General features: G+C 41.8%; 1 protein-coding gene across 1 annotated transcript; it reads right to left on the bottom strand.

Annotated features, from left to right (window-relative positions):
- Nucleotides 1-18,504: 18,504 nt before the first annotated feature.
- LOC113318487 lies at nucleotides 18,505-22,957 on the bottom strand. Its single transcript, XM_026566651.1, has 6 exons — nucleotides 22,372-22,957; nucleotides 21,150-21,306; nucleotides 19,945-20,121; nucleotides 19,752-19,835; nucleotides 19,275-19,356; nucleotides 18,505-19,188 (listed from the first exon to the last, which is right to left on the bottom strand). Exons 1-6 carry the CDS (start codon nucleotides 22,758-22,760, stop codon nucleotides 18,755-18,757), a joined length of 1,323 nt encoding a protein of 440 aa, XP_026422436.1. The 5' UTR covers nucleotides 22,761-22,957; the 3' UTR covers nucleotides 18,505-18,754.
- Between the last annotated feature and the right edge of the window lie 655 nt (nucleotides 22,958-23,612).

Here is a 23,612-nt window from a genome sequence, read left to right as displayed (position 1 = left end):
CCTTGCTGCCTTCAAGGTCTTGACAGTGATGATGTTGAATTCGAGACCGTATCAATCAATGTGCTATCGAACTCAACATCCTTCAAACGAGCGACGGTTAGGAGTCCCCAGTTTCCCTTGCTTGCATCTTCCAGTAAAGACTGAGGTTTCGAGACCGCTTCCTTTCTATACAAACGCCTGCCTGAGACAACGCGGTTGAGGGCTGCAAATATGTCCTGACGCTGCGCCTTGGAGAAATATAAAATCTCGCACAAACGTTCCATCATAGATTGTACAGTCTTGCGAACAGAATCCCCGGAAATCATACAGTTCCTGATAGGGAGAGGATCTCTATTAACACCTTCGTTTCCAAGATGGAGTTCTCATGCCTCTATCTTTTCTCTGAAGATTTTTTTCAGCCTGTTGCAGTCTTTGGTAGGATGATGGACAAACCTATGGTAGCGGAAGTACTTGGGGTCCGCCATGTCTTTCTCAGTTGGTGGGCATCTGATAGGAGGCAGCTTGATAGCATCGTCTTGAATCCATGCTTCCAAGAGTTTCATTACTTCACTCATGGGGAATGGGAAGCCTGCATCTTCAATGTCTTGTGCAGGAGTCTTGCCCGCTCCTTTTTGAGACGAGGTCGTGTGTGCAGGAGCCGCACGCTTGGGTTGTCATTCCGTTGCTGGAGCTTTCCTTTTTCCTTCTTCGCCTACCACGCTCACAGAAGGACCAGTGTTCTATTGCTTGTTTGTGAGATGCCTGCTTCCTCGACTCTCATGTGGATCTTCGTTTCGAACAACCCTGGTTCTCTCTAGCAACGTCGGGGCATTTGTGGATGAACGCTTGGAAGCTTCATGGAGTTCGGAGAACGTCTGAAAGCCCATATTCTCCAGTAAGGCGCGGTATATGGGTATCATCTCGTTGATGCACAACTCTACCAACTGACGTTCAGTGATGTTCGGATCATGACAATCTAGTGCTTGAGTTCTGAACCTCTTGACGAACTCGTTCGGATGTTCATTGTTCCGCTGAGAGACTCTCCCCAGATCTGAAAAGGTGATTTGCTCGGACACGAAGAAGTATTTTTTATATAAAGCGCTGACCATCTCGTCCCAATTGGATATGTTGTTAGGCGTGATGTTGTTGTACCAGGTGTACGCCCTCCCCGTAAGTGATTTCGAGAATTATTTCAGACGGAGAAGACGATTGTATTCATGCTCTCCCAAGGATTCAAAGAATCGAGAGATGTGTTCATGAGCGTTACCAGTACCATCGTAGAGGGAGAACTGAGAAGAGGTGTATCCTCTTGGAAGAGGAATTCGTTGCACATCTTGAGGGTACGACGGCTGATGTTGGTGCGCCTCCATCATGTTTCCTTTGCTTCGATTTTGGAGAAGTCGTTTCAGGTCTTCACGCGTGATAAAGTTGGATGGCCGGTCCATCTTCCTTGGGTGTTCAGGAGTAACACAAGCTTCTTCATTCATGTATATCTGAGTGGAAACGCCTGCTCTGGATGTATTGAAGGCATCCCTTGCTGGCTCCAGGGGTTGCCGTGAGTCTTGTGGCAATCGTTTCAGTTAAGGTTTTAAGAAAAGTGAGTACCTATTTCTGAGTTGCATCCATATCCGTTTGATTCTTAGCAAGAGATTCCTGCCTCTCCATAAAGTCTGCGATGGTAATAGGAGATGGTCCTCCTCTTTCTCCTATGGCTCCTCGTCCTGATGAAGGAGTGAAAGTTGTTGCTATGGTGATCGCCAGAGGCGTTACACTTGAGGCGATGCCAGGATTCGCGGCTGCTCAAGCTCTGGTGATAGGAGGCGTTGCACTTACTGTAACATCTCCTGCTCCACTGGCGTTGGTGGTAGGAGAGACGACTCCACGAGACGTATTGACCACAGTAGCTCCACTGACAGGTACGTCAACACCGAGAGTGTTATCTGAACTAGCTCCATCAGAATTGATTGCTGATCCTGACCTAAGTTCTACCATCTTGAGATAGATTGATGATTGAATTGAATCTAATATCTACCCCTTCGAAATTGACAAGATTGAATTAGATTTTGAAGGAATTGACTTTACAACCGAGAGATTAACCTCCCACTGTGGTCGCCAATTGTTTATGGGTGAAACTATTTCTGCCGGTTTTGGTAATTCGGGGTGTGTGAATGATAAAGGAATCTAAACCCTAAATAAATGCACTGCACGAGAGTGCTTGTGATTCGAGAAATCAATCTGTACAATTATGGCCTAAACCAAGAAATGGTCATTCCAGACTTGCTTCGGTCACAAAGTGAAGGAGATGGGGTTGATCTTACGGAGGGAAGCGAAGAAGGTATTGAGATTGTGGAGGTGTTGGATGTGTATGACTTGTATCAGAAAGCTGAACTGGCTTGCAGAATGTGAGCTATCAGTTCTGGTGTTTGGATACGATTGTATCAACACTTGGTTTCTGTTGTCTTGTTCTATCTTGGAAATAGGGAGGAGAACCTATTTATACAAGTCATTGAGCCTAACCCACGTCTCTCATGAGAAGTGGAGAAAGTGGAGTGATGGAGTAGCGGAGTTGCGTATGTTAGTGTCACACGATCAATCTTTCCCAATTCTCCCATCATCACTAATCGTCCATGTCTTCCTGACACGTTCTTGTGATAACGCGTAGTGCACTGCACGCTGTAAACCTCTAGACCAATAACCCAGTAAGTATCCCCCAGTTTGTGACATGTTTGATGTCTCGAATGTGTGGATCGTGGGACCCACAAAAAGTAGCATGTGATGCTAGATTAAATAACTAAGTTATTTAGGAAGTCGATACTTGTGAAGTATCGTGTGTATTTTATGCAGGTAATGCATCGAATATATTCAGCATGTGTGAAGCATCGTTGTTTTAAGGCTTAACGGAGTAAGTCACGGATAAAGCATCTTAAAATAGCATCACGTCCAGCCATCTTCGAGTGATCGTTTGGAGGCTGTACAGGTAAGTCCAGACTTGGCCGATCATTTTGTGTAGAAGAGTGGTGGACGGTGATTGTGGTGATGCCTCACTGGTTGCCTAACTCCTGTCTTAGGCTGTCCGTCCAAGCTGGTGAAGTTGGACGGACGAAATGGCTTGCTTCCCACATCTGCGACCGTCGGATTAGGGTTTAGGAGGTGCTCGAACACCAACCTTTCGCTTGATCGAATCCAAGAATGGGACACGTTTTTGGTAAGGCCGATTTGGCATGCGTGTAGACGGCATGCTGGTGTAGGTGTCTGTACCTCACTGTCCCATGGAGATGCGATCTAAGCCACTCAATTTTTATGGCAAAGAGGAGCCGCTGAGATTGATTTGCGACAGAAATCCCATGCCGCAAAGGAATTGAAGACCGCACGTCGTGCTTACTTCGAGCGCGCGTTTCGAGACGACCAACCATGGTCTCTCTTGGCAGATCAGTCAGGCGTGCAGTCGGCAGGCCATTGTACACGTCCGTACCTTACTGTCCCGTGAAGATGTGATCTAAGCCATTCAATTTGTCCGGCAAAGTTGAGTGGTCGAGATCGATTTGCAGTTGAAAACGCGTGGACATGCCTTGTTTGGGCGCACGAATCGAGACGACCAACCATAGTTGGTCTTGACCGATTAGTCATGTATGTAGGTGGGCCCACGGTGATTGTGTTGACATGCTCTGGGCCCTTTGAATCTACATCTACACCCTGCATCTATGCCTGCGAAGATGAATGGTTGAGACTGATTTGCGACACATGTGATGTGCCGCAAACCTTAATTAGGGTTTCACGTCCACGCTGCTTTGGCTGGACGAATTGGCAAGCCACGCTTCTCTCTTGGGGAGGCCGACCATGTGGGGCCCACGTTGGGATGGTGGTGAACACGCCAATACCTGCCTGGTGGCTTTGGGTCCGATCTAAACCATCCAATCATGCCAGTGAAGTTGGATGGTCGTGATCAATTTGGGACCTTTTGTGGAATTTCCTGCGACCCTTTAAGCTTTCACGCCGGCCCAACTTCAGGAAAACATACATGGTTCTGTATCTAGGTCAGGGGAGGATCGATTATGCAGGCGTGAAGGGGCCCGTCGGTGTGCAGGACAACGCTTGTCCATCCGTCCATGGGACAATCTATGTCGTCCAACCATGCTGGTGATGTTGGACGGAAGTGATGATTTTGAGACTGCCATAGGCAACCTTGTTCGCATGTCTCCTCCAAGCCGCTCCATACCAGCCTGTACATCCAACTTCAGGCTGGTGTTCGGTGGTAGTTTGGGAGGCATGGTAGGTATTCAACCGACCAGGGCATAGACGGGCCCGCTGGTGGTCATTAAAGTGGTAGCTTGCTCCTGTTGAGGATCGTCTAGGTTGGTTAAATCATGTGGCCAACTTGCGTGGTCGTGATTATTTCTAAGACTGACGTAGACAGTCCAAATGCTCGATCGGGATAGTATAACACCGAGAGTTGCATCTTGTACGGGTATTTCTTTTATGCCTCATTAGTGACACTTGGAGATTCGTGTTGCTCTACTGAGAGCAACACTCAGTCGTCATGTCGCACCAATAATGAGAGTGGAACAGGAAATACAAGGCTGGTCATGCATTAATTGATAATTCTATAAATTTATAGGGTATACATGGGATTGTTTCTAATGCTCCATTCTAGGTAAATTAGCGAAGTGAATAAGTATTCACCATTTTATCAGTGGATTTATCCTTTGCATGATGTTAGCTCATAATTTCGGCATTTACAATTTTAGCCTTTAATGAAAATCCACCATCAACAGACGCTTAATCCGATACTTATTTAATAAGCTCTAAGACGACGATGCTTCATGCACGTCGATTGTCTCGAGCTGCTTGTTTAAAACCGATGCTTTACATGCATCGAACACCTACGATATTTTATGTCGGCATCACAAACAACTTAGTTGTTTCACCCAATAGCACCATATGATATTCAGTGCGGCAAGTCTAACGACTTGACCCACTTACTCAAGACATCAAACATGTCGCAAACTGGGGGATACTTACTGGGGTATTGGTCTGGAGGTTTACACCATTACGAGAACGTGTTAGGAAAGACGAACGGTTAACAGCGGTGAGAGTAGTGGGTGAAGGCGTGTGTGACAATCACCACCTCTTACATAACCCCACTACTCCACTACTCAACCTTCTCCACTTCCTACGAGATAAGGATTTGCGCTCAAATGACTTGTATAGATAGGTTTTTCGACCTATTTCAAACAACGAATACAGAGAATAAAGTTGTTATTAACACAGTATCCAGAAATCACCCAGAACTGATAGCTTACATTATGAAAGCCAGTTCGACATTCTGGTACAAGTCATAAACAACCAACACCTTCATAATCTCAACACCTTCTTCGCTTCCCTTCCTAAGATCAACCCAATTTCCTTCACTTTGCGACCGAATTGAATATGGAACGACCATTTCTTGGTTTAGGCCAGAGTCTTACAGATTGATCTCTCGAATCTAAAAGTACTCCCGTGCAGTGTATTTGTTGAGGGTTTAGATTCGTTTCTCATCTACACACACCCAAATTTACCAAAACCAGCAGAAACAGTTTTCACCTATAAACAATTGGCGACCACAGTGGGAGGTTAATCTCTCGGTTGCGAAAAGCAATTTAGATCTTCATTTCCATTTTCCTCGATTTAGAGCGGGTAGATCTTAGATCCAAAACTCAGTCATTTAACCATATTCTATTTTAATCATCGATCCCAATTTTCATTCCATGATGTATCCTCGTCAACCAGATTATCTGAAAGCCATAAATAACCCAAATTTCATGGAAAGTGTGGCCAGAATGCTAGAGGATGTCTTGGAAAACCAAGACGGTATCGCTAGAAGGCAGAGAAAGACATTTCGTCTTCTAAACGATATAGCAGTTCGATTACAAGAAAATTCGACAAACATTTACCCGGAGAGTACCACAAATGTCGAAGATAACGCAAAAAATGTTGAATCTTTATCTGAAGTCCGTGCTTTTACCGGCGAAGATGCAGAAAGAATGTATGGCCACACCAGGGGACAAAGAAGAGACGAGCAGCATGATCCGGCTAACGGCGGAGGCCCAAAGCAATTTCACAGAGGAAATGACTTGTCAAGAATGCTGCAGCATTTACCGGACAAGGGAAAGGAGTCGGCTTATGAAACCTTACTGGAAGATTTGTATCTCAAAACCCTTGCCGAAGTTCAGAAAGCTGTCCAATCCGCAATGACTTTTCAGCCAAGTGAAGAACTTCCTGAAGAAGGAGAAATCAGCCAAGGGTCACATGAGTACAGGGGCTGGGAATACTCAACTCAGCCGCCTAATAGTGATACTACCTCCAATGCGAGACCCTCAAGAGTAGTCGCGTTTCGGCAAAGCCACCCATCTAAGCGAGCCGTGTATATGTTGACACACGCTTGTGTCCCAACTCCATCCTCGAAGCGTGTTTCGTATCAAAGCCAACAAGAGATCTCACGGCAACATCCGCTGACGCAAGAAAAACCAGACTCAAGATACCCGCGTTTCTCATTCTCAATGAAGAAAGTCTTGGAGTTGTTGGAAGTATGGGTGCGAGATGGAGAAGTTCAGCTGCCTCCTGTGTGGCGACAACCGACTAATCAAGAAATGATAGATCCGAGATATTGTCATTATCACAGGTTCCTTCACCACCCTACCAGTGAATGCAACTCCTTGAAGCGCATGTTCCGGAAGAAATTTAATTCAGAAGAGTTACTTCCTTTCTCTGAAAGTTAGTGCGTGCAATTTTCTTGAAGTGAGCACTCGGGAAGATCCAGTTTCGTGCAAATGGAATTTCGAAGAACAAGTAAGTTCCGTTAAACAATTTTACGTGAAAGATAACTTTGGAGCCTACTGGGGACTTGATGTCCCACATTGAGAAAGAGATCCAATGATGCAAATCACCTTAAACACCATATTTATTTTCCTCTTTCATGCTTTCCTTTTCACACGATGTTTGCAATTTTGTATGACATGTACCATGTCGTTAGAGTGTTCACATTATGCTCAAAACCAGAATGCAAATTTCTTTTAAAGACAATCTCCTTCCAAAAATCACTCACAAAATTATTCCGAATAAACCAATTCAAAATTCAATCACCTACTATTTCAAAACCCGAAAATTAAATTGTGAAAGGAGTTCCTCGCATCACTCAAAACACCTAAAAGGAAAGTATATATAAGGAAGATGACGTAAAGCGTTCAAGGGAAGTCTTTCAGCAACAACCCGTTCTTCTGGGAAAGAGCAACTTTCATTTTCTGGAGGGACGCCTGCTTCAGCTTTAACTCCTTAGATAATCTCTCGATCTCTTCCTCCTGGCGAGCAATGCAGTCCACAGAGGATACTTCACTTATCTCGCCTTGCAACCTCTGGATTTCAGAAAATCCTTCACATAACCAAGAGGTGTTAAACTCATACTTCACGAACACATCCCGATGGAACTCCCAGTTTGAAACTATCTCTTCAGAAACGGTACGCCCAGTCACGATGCTCATACCATAGATGGTGGATAAAGCTTCTTCAACACGATTAACTAATGCGAAGCGACTCTTAAGCTTCTTGGAAGTGGCGACATGACCATGCTGCTTCCATATTCTGGTGTATAACTCCTCATACTTAGACGACCCGCTGAATCCTCCAACCAGCACGTGGTCTGTGAAAGGGGTGTCGAAAGGAGGGTCCAAAAGGACTCCGGCAGCAGCGGAATCCACAACCAATGCCTTGTCAGTTGCGGGAGGCTCTTTAGGGGGGAACACCTCTGCGACCATGGATGTAGCCCCTATAGTGTTTCTTGCATCATTGACCCCTTCAAGCTCAAGGTAGATCTCTGTGACGGTTGCGTCTTCTAGCTCGCCAGAACGATTGGTCTCTTTGTTGTACTGGGAAACACTTCTTTCATCGTTGTCGGACCTTGAACCTTCTTCGCCCTCAACCTCATCTCCGTCTTCAAGAGGTTCATAATCGCCAGGTTTCTCCAAAAACGTGTGGAGACTACGTGCTAATTTGGTGAAAGGATTTTCACCCCCGAGGCCTTGGTTTTTAAAGGAGAATGGTGTTCGATGTAAATTTTCCAAGGTAACTAAAGAAGCAGATTAAAAGAAGAAATTTAAATACCTGCATATGAGAAGAATTGAAAACCATAGAAGATGTCATTCGAACGTTGTCCGCCTGCCTTTTATGTGTCGTCTCCTTCTCCTGGGGACTGCAGTCATCAGAAGCATCGGGCCTAGTTCGTTTTACCGCAAGTGGTTTCAGCCGTTTGTGTTGCTTCAAAATCTCATAGGAAGGCCTATCACGAGGAACCGTTAAAATTTCTTCTGAGAAGGATTGGAAATCCAACAGCTCTTTTCTCCAGAAATATTTATACTTATTAGTCGCCACTGGTTTTCTTCCTGGGAGCAAAAATGGAAGACTCTAGTTTGAAGGGAAAACGCTAGCATCAAGAACAGATGATAAAAGATCTCCTGAAGACATTGGAGGACGACAAAACGGAATTCCCTAATTGAATCCCATCCGACGAGCATCCCTGTCAATATTATAAGGAACTGCAGTAAGAGATTCATCAAAGAAAGACGGAAGGTATCCTGGCGTGCAACTTCGCATAAAAATAATCTCTCCAAGGCCCATATTCTTTCCATCGGTGTACAACACAGTGTCAGAAACAACGGCAAAAGTCTTTGGCTGAACCACAGAAGAATGAACCGGTCCCCACGGGCGAAAATCTATGGCGTACACGTTGTTGAAGAAGTCGATAAGCCTCAACCCAGGTTTTGGACGTCTGTTTTTCCAACGGAGTATTCTCGAACCACCATACAAACTAGAAAATGAAGTTGCAGGGACATGAGCGTAATATTTGAAATGTTCCCATAAGCACGATTAGAGGAAAGCGACATGAATGTGCGACTCCACCTTCTTATATACATTGGAGGCATACATGTCTGCTGCTAGGGAATCCAGATGAGAGTACAACGACCCGAGGAACAAGCTGCCTAAAGGGAGGACTACGCCTTGCGCTAACCTAATGTCAAGCATGACAAGCTCGCGCCTTATGGTCTTTTTACCAGATCCATCATCGAAGACGTCCCTAGACATCAACAAGGACAGAAATGCAACAACGCTGAGTTCATCGTCCATCACTTGGACCGGTTGCGGTTTTGTAGGAAACCATTCAGACACCCACCAAGTATAAAAACATTTCTCACCACATTCCTGCTGGTTATATCCTTTCGCCTTCTGGACCAGAGTGTCGATAGTGGCAGTATCTGCAGTGGATAGTTTGTAATCAAAACTCCTTGCGATTGGAAGACTCATCAGCACGGCTACACTCTCCAAAGTAATAGTCATTTCTCCCCATCTACATAAAGTCATATGGGTAGAAGGACACCATCGATAGATGAAGGTAATCAATCTTGCGGCGTCTTTCCTAATGTGAAGTGTTGCAGACGCCATGACAGCTTCAACGATCTGCGCCTTGGCCAAATTGTTTCTGATACGCTCGTTGCTCAACATGTGTCTCATCCATCCTTCATAAGAGCTCAGTGGAGTATGACAGACCTTGAAATCAATAGGGGAAGCCGGATATTCATTCTTCCGAAGACAGAATCTCATCACACGTGCTGGAGAAGCCGACGAAGCACCACCTTCGTTCTCCGAGCCTGTAAGCAGGGTTATCTTATGACCAAGATGAGTCCTAACATTCGGATAAGGCACGACAAAGAGCTCGTCATCTATGCTCGGAATGTCGTTGGATTTCTTAACACCTTTCGATTTGGCGGTAGCGTTATTGACAAAAGCTTCCTCGCTTACATTCAAATAACTACAATGAAGCGCAATGGAAAAGGGTCATTACTTTGTGCTAAGAGAAAAACCATCATACAATCCAATAAGGGTGTTAATGAATGACGTGTGGAAGGAAGTCAAAAAAAAAATAGCCGCGGGATGTATGCCCATGGATGGATCGAGCAAAGTCATTGCATGCTTGATCCTAAGCTCGAATATCCTATCGGCTTTGGGACGAGCATGTATAACGGGGAAAATATATGGAGGAGCCGTGCAAAAGTCGTGCACGGGACGAATGGTCGTGTCCAGTTTAGGTGGACGGACGAGCAGGCTTGCCATGGAAATTGTGTTCATTGCCGAAACCTGGACCAGGTTTTGCATCGACTGCAACCTAAAGCTAGGTTTTGCATGCAAAGAGGAAAAGGAGTAAAAACAGTATGTCCATGTAGGGTTCATTGCTCGTTTTACTAACGATGCTAGCAATGTTAACTACCCTTCTATTGATTTTACTGGTAGAGTTAATCACAATATGTCTCGCAAAGAAATTTCGTTTAGGACGGGATGATTTTTTCAAGATCAAGGAGGTTTTACCTAAGAGCTAGGGTTTACATCTACAAAAAAAACAAAACAACAACAACATGAAGACAAAGAGACGAAGCACCTACCTTGATGTTGACGGACGGGCGACTGTTGACGGACGTGCGACGGCGGAACGGTTAAATGGCGGCAGCAAAGTCCGACGACAACCGGGGAGCTAGGCGAGCGGAAAAATAAGAAGGAAGAAGAAGTATAGGGGTCAACACCCTTTTATACAAGATAAATGAAAGAATCCCAGTGGAAGAAGAATTCCTTCTTTGGCTCGAACACCCGAAGATGAAGCCGGTCCCACCAAGACTCCATAGACGCGCCGGTACGCTTGCACGGGTGATTAATGGCGGTCGATCAAAGCTCCTCCGGGTAAACTTCCTTTATCTCGTCCTTTTTACGTTGTATACTTAACCATCTAATGCTTATCCCGCAATGGCATTGTCATTACATGCTAAGCAGGGGACTTAATGTTGATGGTGGATTTTAGTTCAGGGCTAAAATTGTAAAACCTGTATTTAATGCGTTGTCACCCTGAAAGGGATAAAGCCATCTAAGAAGTGATGAGTGCAAAAAACCTCTTCACTCGTTTGAAGCAATTCAATATGAATATATACATGAAATTCACTCAGAATGGTGCGTGCAACGGCAATCCCAAATATTCTGTGAAATTCTATGTTTTGTTAGCATTATCAATTAATGCATGATTTTCCTAGTATTTTCCATGCTATGTTCTCAGCTGAACTCTCATCATTGACATGACATGACTATTAAGTGTTCACTCTCAACAGAGTAGCACGAATCTCCCGAAGTGCCAGTATTGAGATTTGCATGAAAATACCCACACAGGCTACATCGCTCTCTGACAAAGAGAATCTCGTATCGACGCGTTTTTAATTAAAGACAGCTCGGTCGAACATGTTTAATTTCCTTAAGGGGAATCTAGACTGTCCTTACCAGTCTCAGAAACGATCACGACCACACAATTTGGCCGTGCAATTCAACAAGCCTAGCCCTGGCAGGAATAGGCAACCATCATGATGACCGTCGGCGGGGCCACTAATGCATCGACCGATCGGACCTCACCTATACGCCTCCCAGCGCTGTCAAACGCCAACCTTAAGTAGGGTGGTCGCGCTGTTTGGGAAGAAGCTCAAACGAACATGGACTGTCTAAAACAGTCTTAAAAGCATCGCAACCGTCCAACTTTGCCAGCTTGGCTGGACGACTTGGATTACTCCACGGGTGATTAGGGAAGTGCTAGCGTGTACACCGGCGGCCCAGTTCCCTCCCTCCACCCCCCCCCCACCCACACACTCGATCGGTTTTCCCACGACAAGGCCATATGGAAAAAAAACGTTTGCCCAAACGATGGCAGACGTGATGCTTCTAAACCCTAATTTTGGGTCGCGGAAGTACACTAGCGTCTTAAATCGATCACGACCATCCAACTTATCCCGCCTATTTGGATGGCTTAGATCGCGTTTTGGATCATCAGGAAGGTGCACAAAGGTCCACCGCTGACCCAACTCCACCCGTGTTAGATCGAATTACCCGTGGGAGGTCAATGAAGCATCTAATTGCTCGATCGAACTAGAGGTTCCACAGCTTTCCAAAACCCTAATTCATGCTTTGCGGAAGTCGCAAATTGATCGTGGCCACTCATCTTCGTCGGCCGAATCGAGTGGCCCAGATCCGATTTTCGATGGACCAAGAGGTGTAGTCATGTACACCGGCGGCTCGAATCCACACATGACCAATCGGTCTGATTGAACTAGCACTCAGTTCTTGGATTCGATCGGCCAAAGTAGGGATGTTCATACGACCCTAAACCCTAAATTTTATCAACAACGGCAAACATGTGTCGCAAACCATCTCGTCCGCCAAACTTCGCCAGCTTGGTCGAACAGCTTGGATTAAATATTAGGCGATCAGCGAAGTACCTCGATGATCACAGGCCGCCACTCTGTCATAGGGAGCAATCGAGCAAGTGGTGGCTCATCCTGGCGGCCTTCAAACGATCACCCAAAAGTGGTCTGGCATGGTGCCATTTTAAGACGCTTAATCCGCGACTTATTTAATAAGCTCTAAGACGACGATGCTTCATGCACGTCGATTTTCTCGAGCTGCTTGTTTAAAAGCGATGATTTACATGCATCGAACACCTACGATATTTTATGTCGGCATCACAAACAACTTAGTTGTTTCACCCAATAGCACCATATGATATTCAGTGCGGCAAGTCCAACGACTTGACCCACTTACTCAAGACATCAAACATGTCGCAAACTGGGGGATACTTACTGGGTATTGGTCTGGCGGTTCACAGCGTGCGGTATGCAACGCGCCCATTACGAGAACGTGTCAGGAAAGACGAACGGTTAACAGCGGTGAGAGTAGTGGGTCAAGGCGTGTGTGACAATCACCACCTCTTACACAACCCCACTACTCCACTACTCAACCTTCTACACTTCCTAAGAGATAAGGATTTGCGCTCAAATGACTTGTATAAATAGGTTTTTCGACCTATTTCAAACAACGAATACGGAGAACCAAGTTGTTGTTAACACAGTATCCAGAAATCACCCATAACTGATAGCTTACATTATGCAAGCCAGATCGACATTCTGGTACAAGTCATAAACAACCAACACCTTCATAATCTCAACACCTTCTTCGCTTCCCTCCCTAAGATCAACCCCATTTCCTTCACTTTGCGACCGAATTGAATATGGAACGACCATTTCTTGGTTTATGCCAGAGTCTTACATATTGATCTCTCGAATATAAAAGTACTCCCTTGCAGTGCATTTGTTGAGGGTTTAGATTCGTTTCTCATCCACACACACCCAAATTTACCAAAACCAGCAGAAACAATTTTCACCCATAAACATCCTTAATACTATGTCTAACTAGAGTTTTATACACAGCTTCGCAGTTATGTTTTCAATGTACACGACTTGAAATATACGTTAGGGAATGAAACAGTTCAAGTCAAATATTACTAACCTCAAGAGGAAGGATGATGTTTTCATTGTAGCTCCATACTTCTTCACATTCTTCAAGTCTTCATGTAATATTTGTAAGTCTCATATCCTAACACTTTCAAGCTAACCTATACGAAGTTGACTCTAGTATATAATCATGCGACTATTTAAATGAGTTTTGATTCACTAAAATATGACAACGAAACTTGACATACCAACGCTTGGTGGGTTCAACCGATCCACGCTCTAACACGGTGCAATACGGAAACTGAGTCTCCATGTACTGTGTTTTATATTCGATATTTCGGATATATAGGTAAATCAAGCAAATCCCTAAAATTTAGGTGTTTTAAATAAAAAATTTGGATAAGAAAACCAAATTTTCCGTCCAAAACCGTACGAAAACTGAGTTTCCGTAAATTAATGATTTACATGAAAACTGAGTTTCCATGAGGCATCACTTAGCTTAAAAGAGGAACATATTTGTTCATGTCTTTAGTGAATCCAAGCTAAGTCGCCACATTAAAGCCAAGCGATGCCCCATAATAATTGGATATCGTTATACTTAAGTTATATCCAAGCGAAACATGCTACCATAGTGATTGGCCTTAGTACATAGAGAACACCGCGTCTCTCGTTTTTTTTCTCCTTTACTTTAAAATAGAGAATGACCAAATGGCGAATTAGGAAAAAACATGAAAAATGGATGAACCAAATAAGCCTATTGTAGTAGGGTAAAAATTGATTCTGGAGAAAAGAGTAAAAGTGGGTAGGTTGATGAGAAACAAGTCTAGACCTTAAACAAATGTACTGCACATGAGTACTTTAGATTCGAGAGATCAATCTGTACAATTCTGGACTAAACCAAGAAATGGTCATTCCAATCTTTCTTCGGTCACAAAATTAAGGAGAAGGGTTGATATTATGGAGGATAAAGCAGAGAAGGTGTTGAGATTAAAGTGATAGACTCAATAAGGTGTGGTTGCTTATGACTTATCTCAGAAAAATGGAACTGCTTGCAAAAGATGGTAAACTGTAAGCTCTCCGTATTCACTGGATACTTGTCTTAGTTGTTGCAAAAAAATGAATTAAAAATCTATTTATATCAAGTCATAGTCGAACACCCAGATCTCATAGGAAGTGGGAGTTGTGGAGTAGTGATGTAGTGGAGATCGTGTGAAGGCTTGGTAAAAACCGTGCCCCTATTGTGAATGTAGTATTGAACGGTTGTGTACCCACTTCTCCTTTACTCATTAACTGCCCCATCTTCCTGTCACTTTCTCATAATGGGTGTATTGCACACCGCACGTTGTAGGCCGCCAGACCAATACCCTGATGAACATACCCCATTTGTGACATTATTGATGTCCCGAGTAAAATATGAAAGAAGTCATCTTACATGAATCGATTGTCATGCACGACTAAACTGACCTGTATGACTAGGTCAACAAGTTGTGTTGTATAGAACATGGTTATCCTAAGACCTCTTCTTGACCGAAGAGTAGTTGTGAGAGGTGGATAAGAAGACGTGATTGTTAACCAATTAAACATGTAATGTTGATAATGCATGTAATGCATGGACCAATCATGTGTGAGTTATACTAAATACGGATCATGAGTGGAAAGTCAAGCACTGTTTTTCATGATATCAACGAGAGGTGACGGGTGGTTATAAAAGAGTGGAGAAAAATATATCTGAGTTTGGAAGTAGTCACGCATATGTAGCATGACATATGGTCTCATAATCACATTAACCCACCTCTTGAATGAAAGACAGAATGGGGTTTATGTTAATACATGAAGAAATTCGTGAAATTTCGTAGTCAGAAAATTCAGATGTGAGACCCTTCACTAAAACTGTCGTAGAATCTTCATACAAACACATATTTTGATGGTTGACCCCTCCATCCTACTTTCTTACGTGAGAATAATTAGGTTTTGAGCTGGTTTAGGAGGTGTAAATAGCGTGACAATAAACCTCAGAAAAAATTCAGGAGGAATTCTGTCATTTTTCAGCCATGACCTAGCTCGCTCTTTAAGTTGTATCTTTTAACTCGTTAATCCGATTGATGTGATTTTTTAGTATGTTATACTAGACATCCATACGAAACTTTTGGCATATAACTCATACTCAAATTCTTTACGAATTGCTCCCAGATGTTCGAACAATCTTGGGTGACCTTTTGGATATATTTTTCGACCAAATTAAAGAGATGTGATTGGTCGGGAGGGAAGCATGTAGGCTATAAGAAACGCGAATTGGCTAGGGAGGAGCATGTAGGGGTTTAGGTTAGAAAAATCAAGAAGCCAAGTTGGGTGGTCGTGAGTAGTTTGCGACTAACTTGGGCGGCCAAGATTTAATCCTTAAGAAAATTAAGCAACTCGACCAGCCTACTTTGGTTGACGATTCAGGATAGAGCATGTAGGCTATGAGCGATCTGATTGGTCGGTTAAGAAGAGGATCATGCGGTAGCTGACATGGAGCATGGCCAGTCGGCCAAAGGAGACGTGAGTAAATTGACCGGCCAAGTGGCCCGGTCGTGCACTCAGTCACAATTTCGTTTTAATTTGGTTTTTCAACTTCCATTAGGATTTTACTCCTACCGGCCCTGTGATAGGCTAATTCCTACCTTGCCTAGGTTTGGTTTTCGACCAATAGGAATCAAGATATCCTACATGCTCCATTTTTAGGGGCAAAAATCATTTTTTGCAAGTTGACGCAGAATTAAGTCAAATAATTAAATTTTGTGTATTAGCACAAAATTGAGTAAATTAGATGGATTTTGCACGTTTAACAAAATCATTAATTCTTTAGCTGCTCCTACTTGTGGCACACCTTGGCACGACTTGCGGTGCCTTTTATGCATATCTTAATTCAGACATTCCAGGAAATTCATACTATTCAGCTGAGAATGAACATGAATTTAATGTAAGTATTAAGAGTTCAGCTGGGAACATAGCATTGCATAGATACTCATCATGCTCTACATTAGAAAGAATTGCTTTGCCCATCGAACCGGGCCAAAAAAGGGCAAGAAAGTTCTCCGCCGACCAAAAAGAAAGTTCACATGGAGATCTAGATCAGTTCACAAGAACAAAATTCATCTAGGAGCTTGAGTTTTAATACAATAAAATTATAGAATACCTGGAAATATTACAACATGCACCAGTATTATTCTGATAATTTTCATACACATAGATATTGAGTAATAAATATAATTTGTACATGCATACGTATATTTTCTGAATTCAGCGGGACGAAGTTCATAAATATAGTCGTATACTTTAACAAGAAAGACATAGGCACTCACTGGGTTTTAACACGTTGCTCAAAGTTTTTTTGCTAAGTGAAGAACCACCATCTAACACCTATCTTTTTGAACCGAGGGAGTACTAGAAAAATAAATAAATCTGGGCATAGAAATTAAACCAAGTTGAAACTATAGACAACCCTGGAAAATGACAATTGCTAACTGAATTAGTGGCAATTTGCTAAGTTTGATTCCATTCATTTGGCCCAAGTTTGGTCACATGTGAAGTAACTGTTGGGATAATTCTTTCACAGTAACTCGGTGAACAAAACTGAAACAATTTAATACACTCGGAGATGAACTGAAACAATTTAATACACTCGGAGATGAAATTTCCTAACAGAATTAGTCGTCATTTGGGGAAGGGAGTTATCTAAACCAAACTATTTAAGAAGTGTATATACAAATCAACTGATAAAGTCCGGATACCGAAACAACTTATGTGCAATTTGCTAATTTTGATTCCAAGCATTTGACCGTAGTTAGATCATACCTTTGTTGCTCAGTGGCCGGCCCTCCACTATGAACACTTGCATGTGATCCATCTCTTTCAATTTATAAGGTATTAAATTAAAAGAGTTCTGGTCCAGCCTAGGACTGAACCTCATCATGAAGAACCAAGAAGAACTGATGAATGCAACATGGCAATCTACCATTTGCCTGTTTACAAAAATTGGGCTTTGCTTGGCAATGGGTACGGAGTCATTAAAAGCTATGCCTTCCACATCTCACTACAGACTCTTCAATTTAATGGGATACATGCACCATATAAAACTCCACAGCTAATTGACAAATTGGTGGAGATTTATTTCGTTCATGTTGCCAATTCACGGAGACATGAGTAACAACCCCTCAAATGCTAATAAATCCTTCACCCTACAATCCTCTAAATTTGGTAGCAGCCCTAAAAGTTACTTTAATTATAATATTCGGCAATACCATTTGATATCGTGGAATCCTATTGATGCCTTCAGTATTTTCCTTTCCAACCTATTCAATTATATTACGGAAAATGGATCATTTGTCCAAATATTTTTAAATCACGGTTCAAATAGACGGGTAAAAAATAGTTTTGATAAAATGGCAAAAAAAAAATAGTAAGAATAAAACTGGTTTCATCCTAGCTTAAATTTAAAAAATAGTAAGATGAAACTGGATACATCATGTTTAAATTAAAAATAAGAAAAAAAGTATTTGAAAGTAGGCACCATGAAATTGGTTACATCCTGCCTATTTTTACATTTTTGGCCATTTAAACATAATCAAAATCTAACTGTCCTTTTCACCCAGAAATTGTTGATTTTTGTCTTTTTAACCAATTTTGTGATTATATTACCACTCACTGTTCATTGGTTCGAATTAGCAGTAAACAATAGAACTGTCAATAGAAGATCAACCATTTGACTATGACCCAAACACTAAACTGCTCATTTTGGGACCCTAAATGCAACTCACTTTAATTGGATCAGAAGCTAAGTAGCTCGGTGGATGATTTGGTATATTGATTTCGACGCAGGAATGTAACCTTTTGCCCTTGTGGGTTAGTGATGAATTAGATGTGTTCGACTGATTGACCAAACCAAATTGTGATTTCAGTCGGCGGAAAGAAACTGGAAACTGATTTTCGTTGGATGTCTAATGTGATTAACCACAACCAAAAGTTTTCCCAGTACTCTTGTACCCAAATGATACTTCGGTAGGTCCAGTACAGATAATAATAAGAAAAATATATGAATTTAAGAATAGACTTATTCTTCTTTTTGTTGCTATAGCAAGTTGTTACCAAACTATTCCACTTCACGACGTTTGAGGAGCTTACTTAGTAAATATGGCACTCTGATGGTAACCGACACGCCAATCCCTCCCCTAAATATATATATATGTTTCTCAAGTGTTTCAACTGTAACCCTGTCAAACTCGTTCCTCATTGGTCAAATTATGTTTCACTATTTTTAACAAAACACACATATTTCACATATAGTGTGTGTATATACTACCTACGCAAATAACAGAGTGTGTTCCCAACAAGAAGGCTAGAAGAATACACCATTTATATTTTTCATCCAGTTACAAATGAAGATAGCTTAAGATAGCTTACCTCCTCGCAAATCTGCGAGCAGCTCCGAATAACAAAGCTTTTCCAATCACACCTGTTTGTATTCCACAAACCAGAGCCACGGTTCCACCAACAACTACCCATCTCCAATCCAGACCATTATCCATTTTAGTATGCGACATTTCAGTTTGATCATTCTCACCATCTTCAGAAACTTGGTTCAAAGATTCCAGATTGCCATGACTAGGGATCTTGGTAGTGATCCGCGCCAACAAGGCACTTCGTGATAATGCTGTCTCAGACTTTCTCGCAAGCTGGTATGTTCTCATGCCAGAATGTATTTTCTTGACGGTTCCCCACATTCCATGACGAACTCCCAACTTTGCAACATCTTTTGGAATTCCCATGTCTTCATAATGGACTAGAGATACTTCACAAGCAGTAAATTGCCCATCTCCTTTCCGGGATTCCACTGTAGAAAAATGAAATAGGCCAAGATGCAGTTAGTTGTCAAGAAAACAATGAGGAAGATTTTTTAAGGCAAGGGAAAAAACTTACCTGCCCTGATGATCCAGCTTGAGAAATAAAGATCTACACGCCTGGGTTTGTCACGCTTAGGCAAAGATCGATATGGCACACCCTGAAAGCAACGGAGCATGTAATCACAAGCAAAGAAGAGTGGGACCGTAGAATAAGAGAGGGTGGGAAATTCTTTAATGTTTCCTAGTAATTTTATACATTCAATTTCTGATTGGGAGAATAGTTTTTGTATCAGGAAACAGCAGTAACATACTGATACGATGTCTCTTTGCTTCCATGTTCAAGGCAGGGAATATCAGAACTTCCGTATATACTATTGGTAGGTTCAAGAAATGGGTTGGACCAGGACATCTGCTATTCAGACAGAAATTCAAAGCTACCATGTTTTCTCTTTATCAATTCAAAGTTAGTATGTTAAGTAAGGGATGTTGTTACAAAAGAACCAGTAAACATAGACAGTAGCAATGAGTTATTATTAAACGAAATCGTCCATACCTTGGTTACACAGTAATATGTCCTTCCGGACTCCCATATTCGTCGACCAATAATATACTCTCGATCACTACAGAAAAATGGGAACTGCAAATGAAAGATTATCAAATCAAGTTATTCAACCAACAAAACCATGGCAAAAGGTGAGAGAGAAGAAACATTCTGATAAAAAATCACAGCGATCCTTTCCACAAACCTTTTTAATCCAGTGTACAATACTTGTTCCTGTCAGGGGGCGCTCTTCTAATATCTCAACATAAGATAGCATATGGTCCCATTTGGGACGGAATTCATCATCCCAGAAAAAATCTCTAACCAGTTCCGGAGTCACATCCTCGTATACAGTTCTACTACGGTAAACTGTGGGACCTGCCTAATAAACAGGAAAAGAATATCAGATACTAATGTCATAAATCGAATTGTCAAGTACAGAAGTGAGAGAGGGTCTATAGTTATTTTCTCATGATGAATCAAAATTCAACCAAAATGCATCATTGTCAATAACCAGCAAAAGTACAGCTTAGCGAGTTCAACGAAACATAAAAAGTCAATGCCCATTAAGTTCTTACCCATTGCGTATGAGTAAAAATGAGTAGTTTTTCAAGTATCATTTCTTCCCGTCCATTTTGTATATCTTAAACTAAAATCCACCTATTGCTAGTAATATTTGTTCAGGAGTTCCATACATTCAGTAAATTCTCAGTATAAAGGAAGAAGGCCTGCAAATAACATTATCAATCCTCTCAAGAAGACTAGATTAATCGTTGCATTCATCTACTCCCTCAAACGTCAATCCTAGTCACTAGCTGCCAGTCTTTTAAGTTGCACCATATTCTGTTTCCTCCCCAAATTTTTAATAGTCTTTCCTCCTTCCTTTAAATGGTTGTACAATTTAAAATCCCCGACGCTCGTCACCTCAATATCAAATACCTCGCAAAAACAACCAATGACCTGCTCTCCTACAATACCCTTCCACCATTGCATGTGGCCCCAAGAAATCCTATCAGAACAGCTTCTCTATTGTTCACCAGCCTAAGCTCAACATTTACCCAATAATTTCAGGAACGAAGACTCACAACAATACAGCACGCCACAGCCACGTTGCTTCCAGAGATTCACACCACCTAGACCACTACGTGGTGAGGTATAGCGAATTGTGTTTTCTGTTTTAATGTGTACCATGAAACAGAAAGCTCAAGAGAGTACTCCATTACTACTCTAGTGACAAATGATAGATTAACAGGAGCAGTTCAACACTGGAAGTGGTACTAAACTGCTATTAATGAGTCGGCGAGTAGAATAAATGTGAACAATGGATGCAAAGCTAATCATGAGCAGTTACACTTCAACAATAAAAGTATATAAAAAAAAAATATGAGTCATACACCGACCAGCATTTACCTCTGGCTCGTATCGCCATGCTTGGTAAGCCATATTTGGATTGGTGCTTTCCATCAAACTCTGCCATGCTGCATCCCCAAGTTTACCTTCAAGAAGATGTCGCAAGTGCTCGACATCCTTCTCTGTGACGACATCATTCTCCTCCACTAACGATTCACTGCAGTATAATAGTTTAAGTGTCCACAACAACCATTTATTCCAATATTATATGAAACCTAAGTTAAATACTATATCTCAAAAGAAGACAATAACAGTCATGTATGTTAGCTTATTTATGGTTTAGCAAATGGCAAGAAACAATGTTTAGTGTAATAAAGGCAGCAGCAGTTCTACCCTAATCAAGGCTTGTTCCGAGGTGTATGATATGCTGTACTTAAGCATCTCAAGTACATAATAAGATGGCATTTTTAGTAAGTAACATCAAATAAAGGTTCTGTACTTCAACTTATGATGGACGAGCAGAAGTATAATGAGAAGAAAAAGTATGACAAGAACTCCCACGTAACCGAATTTAATGACAACCGTTTTTTCCATCAAAAAGATAATGGGGGAACAGAATTTGAAGGTTTAATCAGCTGAAAACCTAGTTAACAAGCTATCTTTTGTTTTATCTGTTCTCTACATCTATAACAACTAAGGATACGTCCTGTTACTCTATTCACCTGTTGTTTAACTGATTGTAGCACATGTGATAGTATGCATAAACTGAATATCAGCAAATAGTAAAATGCCAATTATGTTTAAAATATTGTGTTTAACAAGCTGATCTGCATCTAGATATGCAGATCCAATACCCAACACCAATCTCAATTCTTACAAAATGATACACACTAGATAAGAGTCTGCGTGGTTCTACATCATACGAATACTGGGAGCTTATATAATTGCCATCTGCAAACCCCCTTAAACTACATTGACAGATAACGGATTCACATCTTTCACATTTGGTTCATTTCACTCTTTCAGAAATTTATCCAGATTACATTTCTCTTACAACATTTCTAAAAAGTTGTCTTCTAAAGCAATAGTTGATCAAAAACATCCCAAGTTTGGGCCCAAGAGACTGTCTTACTATAAACTCTAAAGTTTTCTATCCATTCCATAAACATAAAAGTGATTATATGTAATTTCTCATAATCAAAATTCATCAAACAATTCAAAAAACATTTACACCCAACATCTAAAATTCAAACATAAACAAGGAGCAATTATCAATACTAACCTCCTCAAATTGCTGTTTTTACTAGGATCCCCGGACAAAGTCAAAGATTCACCGGATTCAGAACCAACCGATTTTTCATCTCCTCCTCTTTCTCCTTTCCCTTTAAAATTAGACCAAAGCTTTCTAGCAACAGAAAATGCAGAAAATGCAGTAAAAGCAAACCAAAGACGACGAGCACCAAAACCAGGAGGAACAGTAGTCCAAATGAAACGAAATTTACTTCTTAAACCTAAAAACAATAAACCAGTCCAACGTGGTCTCCATGACCAACCAATTACCAATCCTATCATAACTGCTACCCATATTGGTACTGCGCATAGCATAATGTCGACTAATGTTTCAACCACAACTGGTTTCAAATCCATCAATTCTTTATATATTTCTTCCATTTCTTTATCAGATCAATTTTTTGCAAATCGAAATCCCTAGATGATCAAATTTCAAGCAATCGAACAAACTTCATGGATCGATCTCTTTGAATGTGATCCAATAGGCTCGGTGCCTGAAATGTTGAAGATCCTAGGAGAGAAAGGGGAGACGAAGAGAGAGGTGAAAGACCTTTTTCTTTTTCTCTGTTTCTTGGGTTATGTGACGTGGCGACACCGTTTCACTTAGGGCTGCACAAACCCGACTCAACCCACCGACCCAACCCACACCCGTCTGAAATTACCCACACCCAACCCAACTCACCTAGGAGCGGGTCGACTATGTGTCACAATATCAAAACCCATAGTATTGTGGGTCGATTATGGGTCAAAGCTTCCCTCACCCGACCCAACCCACCTACCCACCTAAATATTTCTTAGTTAATATTAACCCTTAGATTACCTATCCTAGATGAATCACAGCCGTTGAAGTAGTGATATATAATGCCTAAACCTAAATCGCTAACTTCACTTCGGTCTTCACTTCTTCAATCACTTCCTTGAATAGTATTTTATCTTTTGAGCTTCGAACAATTGAACTCATTTCTTGTAATTTGTATGCACTTTGCAACTTTGCACCAACTTTTTACTTCTCTGGATTATAATTATCATTTGTTTACACTTGACTTGGGGTCAGTTCTTTAATTGTCATCTGTAAGAGTCTTAGGTAAGTCTGTAACTTTTTTTTTTTGATGCAATGTAACTGTAATGTGTATTTTATGGTGGATAACCCACCACCCACCCGACCCGACCCATTGTAATGTGGGTCGGGTGAAAACCGACCCATTGTTATGTTGGGTTGGTTGTGGGTGACAA

This window comes from Papaver somniferum, chromosome 10 (assembly GCF_003573695.1).
Source record: "Papaver somniferum cultivar HN1 chromosome 10, ASM357369v1, whole genome shotgun sequence".
NCBI lineage: Eukaryota > Viridiplantae > Streptophyta > Magnoliopsida > Ranunculales > Papaveraceae > Papaver > Papaver somniferum.
The sequence above is the reverse complement of the archived record's forward strand: the minus strand, read 5'-3'. Positions and strand labels throughout refer to the sequence as shown.

Excerpts from the sequence above, each read along its gene's own strand:
- LOC113318487 (XM_026566651.1), bottom strand. The coding sequence starts at position 22,760 with ATGGAAGAAATATATAAAGAATTGATGGATTTGAAACCAGTTGTGGTT. Across the intron at positions 20,122-21,149 it reads CATGGCGATACGAGCCAGAG|GCAGGTCCCACAGTTTACCG; the intron begins GTAAATGCTGGT and ends CCTGTTTATTAG. Across the intron at positions 19,357-19,751 it reads CATATTACTGTGTAACCAAG|GGTGTGCCATATCGATCTTT; the intron begins GTATGGACGATT and ends CGTTGCTTTCAG.